Here is a 6,000-nt window from a genome sequence, read left to right as displayed (position 1 = left end):
AATACCACTAAATATAGTGTTAACTTAGTAGGTTTGGCAAGTCTGTAAAATAATACATAACTACCAGATTTAACTTTTAATTAAATAAAGGTATTATTTAAAATTTAATAACAGATTATATTAATGGAAATTCTATTATAATAGATAAATATATTTTACGAAAAAGTTTGTCACATTTTAGTGAGCAACATTAAAAGCAACTTCTTATTACTTTAAGAAAATATTTAAACTGTGTACCCTGTGTTGCCATGGGGGCAGCTGTTTGTAAACAAAATAATTATGATATTTAAAAATGTGGACTAGCAATATTTTTTGTGAACTCCATTACTTTGAGTAAAGGGGAATTGAAATTATGGTAGCAGTCAATAAATTTGAAAGTAATATGTGATAGTATATAAGTGTTGGCGGGCTTCCGTGTTGATGCGTAAATACTTTTAATTATCCTCAATATGGTTAATAGCTTTCGTCTGTCAGTGCTAGGTGCAATTATATATGTATTCGCTTCATCCCTCGCGGTTAATATCTTAAAACCAATATAATATACATGCTCTTGAGTAATTCAGACATTGCCAATGGCAAACTTACAGGCAAAACAATATCGAACCCTACACGAAAAAACAAGCTGACCTTGAATCCCGTTAATTGCTCCAGGCCGTCTGTTTGTTGTGGTCGCAACAAGAAACATGCTTAAGCTAACAGTCAAAAGTAATTGTAAGTTTTAAAAAAAATTGTTAGTAAATGTTTATAGGTAACTTGTTTTAGTAAATGTGAAACACGGTATTGGTTAAGATTACTTCGTCATAATAATGAAAATTTTACGATTAAAGTAAGCCGTATGACAGAGATGATTGTCTAGGATATTAATTTACACTGGCACTTTCTGAACGATGTAGGAAAATGGTTATGCGGATACAAGTGTAATGTTACTCGTGTCAAACTATTACAAGGGCTATAGTAGGTTTAACATGAATGAGTGCGATATCAAGTGTTTATTGCATTCTCGTCCTTTTTACGCATATTGTTCGTCACTGAGGCACCTGCTCCCTATTGACGTCAGCTCAGACCGTCCCTGCTAGGGTCCTAGATCTATCTATCTACTAGGCTATCTACTTTGACGCGGTTAGATAGCATTCTTGTCTCTAATGGACACCAAGCACAAGTTGGTTTGTGTTTCTTGTACATTCGTTTTTATGGCATGCATCCGCACACGTATTTATACTCATATGCATAAGTCCTCGGAAAGTGAATCTACACCCATGAACACAACTTCTACCTAAAAAAAAAAAAAAAAAAAAAAAAAACAACCTTCTAAGACGCTAATTTTGGGTCAATGTTCCATTAAGGGGGTCCAATGTCTTTGACATCACTTCTTTCTATTGATTTTCGTTTGGTTAATAATATAACGTTATATTAGGTTAGGTTAGGCTAGTTTTAGACGGAAGCATTTATCGTAACATTTCTCGTAGCAGATGTGCTGCCAAATATTTCATATAATATTCTATGGCACCAAAAGTATATGGTGCGATTAAACGGTAGCATTTTAATAAGCATCTGTCGTGACGTAGCAAACAAATCACTGGAAAAGAGCGCAATTATGGCTCCGAAATTAAGGTTGAGGTAATTAAGCTATAGTAATTGTAACAACAGTTCTCGCCGGTCATATTACAAAACGAAAATCACAAAGAAGTATGTGGGCAAAGAACATCCCTACTCCAACTCATTTTTCTTTACTAGAATTCAATTTCCCATACAAATCAAAGAGCGTGGATATTTGGCACACAATCTTTTGCTTCTTTTTAACACCACGGCGCTGCAATCAGACCAGAAATGCTGGGGAAAATGCTACGAAATAGAGCAAGTTCTATCGACAAGAAATGCCATAGGATATGCCATGGCATGGGAAATGCTATAGCATTTGCTACTTTACACGGTAGGATATCGATGATACGATTTTTGCTACGATAAATGCTTCCGTCTAAAACTAGCCTTAGGTTAGCTTAGGTCAGATTTGGTTAGGTTAGCTTAAGGGGGTCCAGTGTAGTTTTGGACCACCTTAACGGAACATGGACCTAATTTTGTGATGAATTGATTGCATATATAATAATAATAGGATAGCATCTATCTTTCCAGGCCACATCAGTTTGCACGCATATTATCAATCTGTACAAAACTATTTAGACACGCACCAGGGTAATATCAGTCCACAACGTCTTAGAAAATCGTTTGAAGCAAGAAGTGTCAAAGCGATTTTTTTTTTAATTTAACAGACTATTCTTTATTTGAACCAATAGGATAATAAAATAAATTGTAATATAGAATTTAATTAAAGGCTACTTCTAAAACTACTAATTGCGCTTCCTCGCACGTTAAGAGGATTTGTGCTATTTCGGGTTAAGTTTAGAGATGCCCCTCCCCTTCCCCTTTTTTTAAAATAAAAATTAGAAAAACTTACAGGAGAAATGAGGTAAGAAATTATAATTTGGAGTTCTTAATGTGATGTTTAGGTGTGTAAGTTTGGCAGTAAAGTCAGTAGCGCTATTCAGCCAGTTCGCTAAAACCGGTTATTAATATATTTTGAGTTCGCAGAACTGTTTTTTATACCCAGACATAAATATAATCATGCATACACATGACCCAACCAAGAGTGAAAGGAAGAAGAGAAATTTGTGAAAACGCACTGTACTTTTCCCGTTTGCTTGCTTTATTGTTTAAAGAAGCAACTTTGAATTGCTGCAATTCAATGGCCAGACAGAAATTTGAGTGGGTGGAGGACAAGAAATTTATCTGATGCGACCGATTAAAGTTTCACAGTGAAGTTAATAAAGAGTTTCAGATCTTATTCTCTCATTAATTTTTTTTTTTTTTTTTTTTTTTTTTTTTGAGTGCTCCATATTTGTACTGGTGATGAACATTTGAAATTTTCAGACAACAAAAGACTGGTTTTGGTAAAGCTTTGAAGCTATATACACTAAATGTGACTTTCAAAAATTGCATTGTCGTATATTCTGTCATGTTTTTCCCCTCCTTCAAGTCTGTTTTGTTTGAACGTGGAGCTACAAAATATAATAGAAACAGTTCTTAGTTCGAATCCAAGGTAGTAAAATTGGCATGTGTTCTACAAGTAAGAACTCTTGTATCTATAAAGGTAACCAAGAAAGTTCTGTCTTTTTTTGTGGACGTATGTGTTCATTTGCCCCTCACACCGTGAGTTGAATGGAAATGGAGATGAGGCGAAGGTCAGTTGTTGGTGTGGGTATATCCAACATACTACCTGGTTCCGGCTGTTCAGTTATACCGTGAACTTGCGTAAGGACAGAGTGAACATGGGACCTTCACAGAGCGTCAATAAGGGCGTGTATGCTGTACGAGTTCAAACTAGGGTCAAATGATACTGTGGCGGGGAAGAATATATGACAAGCCTCTGGTGAGGGTGTCGTGACTACGCAAATAGTGCAGCGGTTTTTTCCCCCCACAAGTTTAAGGACTGTGACGAAACACTCAAAGACGCACCACGTGCTGGAAGACCAACACATGTACAAAATGATCTTCAGCCAGCAATTGAGGCGAACAGTGGTCATCATGTGAGGAACTGGGGCTAACATTTAATGTGAGTGGAGAAATCATTCGGCAGCACCTCCGTCAACTTGGAAAGCACTACAAGTTGGGTCGATGGGTCCCACATGATTTAACTCCGGGCCAGAAGGCAACGCAAGCAGACACCTGTGTTTCTTTGTTGTCTGAGGAAGGAGCCATTTCTGGACAGGGTGTTGACATGTGATGAGAAGTGGGTCCAGGTACGAAGCTCCACGGCGCCGTCATCATTGGTTAGCATCCCATCAACCGGTTCCAAAACAGCCGAAACCAGCACTGCACCAGGAAAAGGCCCTGCTGTGTGTTTAGTGGACTGCTCGTGGCATCGTGCATCGGGAACTGATACCGGCTTGTCAGAGCATCAATGCAACTGTGTACTGTCAGCAGTTGAGCTGTGTTCAAGAAAAACTCAAAGCTCTGGAGCGATCACTTCTGAATCGCAAAGAGGTCCTCCTGTTACAGGATATTGCTAAGCCCCACTTGGCTAGAATGACCTAGGATACCACTGTACGCGTTGGATGAGTAAAATTGTTGCATCTGACATACTCCCCGGTCATATCACCGTCCGATAATCACGCGTTCCACTCCTTGCACAACCACCTTAGAGAACGCCTATTCAAATTCCTAGTAGAGGTGCAAAGTGCACTTGATACCTTCTCTTCACGGTCCACCAAGTTGTAGCGCGATGGAATCCATGACCTTTCAGAACGTTGGCAGAACGTCGTCGATGCTGATGGGGACTACTTTTGATCTTCCAGGTACGTTTTAGTTGGCATATCGATGTTCGAAGGTAGTGGGTGAAAAAGTGACAGAACTTTCTTGGTTATTATTATACTTAGTATAGTTTTGTTCCTAAAAGAATTATATCTATCTCAGGGGCGTCATTTCAGACTTTGCTTGGGAGGGGCAAGAGCACCAGTGACATAAGAATCTCACGTTTGGTATTAGTGTATTAGTAGGCAATCTACTAAAGCATATGTAATCCTCAAACTCTTGGGGGGGGGCAATTGCCCCCTCCTGCCCTCCCTAAATGACGCCCCTGATCTATCTACTCTCTCTCTCATATAGGTAACTTCACCGAAAAACTTTGGGAGGCGGTTCCTTATACGAGATGAAAGAAAAAAGTTCTAATAAACATGGGTCGGAAAACGTCTCCTTTCAGAGTTATGAACTACAGAAAATTCTAAATATCACGTTTCAAAACGCCCTGGTTTAGAAACTATAGGGCCTACCCCAAACGGTTTAAGGAATTACACAGAAACTGGTATACGGTCTATGTAAATATCCATATTTCGGAATTCACCGGTACCAGCGAAACGAACGCACTGCTAGTACTTACAGAAGTATCCCTATACTTGAACTTTCTTTTTACAGTTCCTTTCACCGATAACGGTGGATGGTAAAACATGGATATTTAGATAGAGCACGTACTAGTTCCTATGTAATTCCCTAAACCGCTTGGAATAGGTCCTATAGTTTCTAAGATAGGGAGTTTTGAAAAGTGATTTTTCGAATTTTCAATGGATCATAACTCTGAAAGGAGACGTTTTTCGGTCAATGTTTATTAGAATTTTTTTCTTTCATTTCATATAAGGAATCGCCTCCCAAAGTTTTTCGGTGGGGTTACCTACCACCCTATATATATATAGGCCTATATATAGTGGCGGATCCAGGATATGATCAAGGAAGGGGCTAAACCATAATTTGCCGCTTTATCCAGTCTACCGCTAAAGCAGGATTAAAGCCCATTTTATCCAGTGTATACCTGAGCGTCAAGGGGGGGCATCGCCCCTACATTCTCCCTTCGATCCACCATTATATATATATATATATATATATATATATATATATATATATATATATATATATATATATATATATATATATATATACACAATGCAATATACAGAACCGGTTGTTAAAAAATTAGAATAGCACCATTGAGTAAAGTTATGTTTAATACGAGAAAAGGTATATAGAAGTGGGTACTATTAGCAAGACGCGGAAGGTTTGGATGGGTCAGCAGCATGGTAGTCGCATAGGATCCTTCTTTTCCGGAATCCAAATTGATCTTCTAACCTGTCATCTATCTTCCAGCCGCCTGTTCAGTATGCGTGCAATGATCTTTCCACTGTGGGAAATCCTACGCTAATGGTTCTGTGATCGCTGCACTTCTTCGCTTCCTTTTTCTTGAGCAATACAATAATTGTAACATCAAGAAAATCCTTTGGCCATTCTCCACTCAGGTAGATCTTGTTAATAAGTGAAGTCAGTACTTTCATTGCGTTGTCTCCTAATCCCTTGAGCAAATCTACTAGTATGTCGTCATCTCCAGCGACCTTTCTCCTTCGCATGTCTTTGATTGCTTGTACTACTTCACTTTTCAATATACTGGGTCCTTTTTCATCA

The 6,000-nt window shown here is 38.4% G+C and overlaps 1 protein-coding gene across 5 annotated transcripts in view; it reads left to right on the top strand.

Moving 5' to 3' along the window:
* The first annotated feature begins 217 nt into the window (after positions 1-217).
* Positions 218-6,000, top strand: part of LOC145673114 (2-amino-3-ketobutyrate coenzyme A ligase, mitochondrial-like) — a 28,091-nt gene continuing 22,308 nt past the window's right edge. For 2 of the 5 annotated variants that reach the window (XM_081742495.1, XM_081742492.1), the window contains exon 1: positions 232-711. Coding sequence is in view for 3 of the 5 variants with exons in the window: in XM_081742492.1 (XP_081598618.1) it covers positions 684-711 (28 nt within the window). In the remaining 2 variants the exon portion in view is untranslated. Of the gene's footprint in view, positions 712-6,000 lie in introns of all 5 variants that reach the window. The other 3 variants (XM_081742496.1, XM_081742494.1, XM_081742493.1) reach the window with 3 other exon arrangements.

Source organism: Thermobia domestica, chromosome 16 (assembly GCF_964235325.1).
Source record: "Thermobia domestica chromosome 16, izTheDome1.hap1.1, whole genome shotgun sequence".
Taxonomy (NCBI): domain Eukaryota; kingdom Metazoa; phylum Arthropoda; class Insecta; order Zygentoma; family Lepismatidae; genus Thermobia; species Thermobia domestica.
Note: the sequence above shows the minus strand (reverse complement) of the source record. Positions and strands in the feature narration are given on the sequence as shown.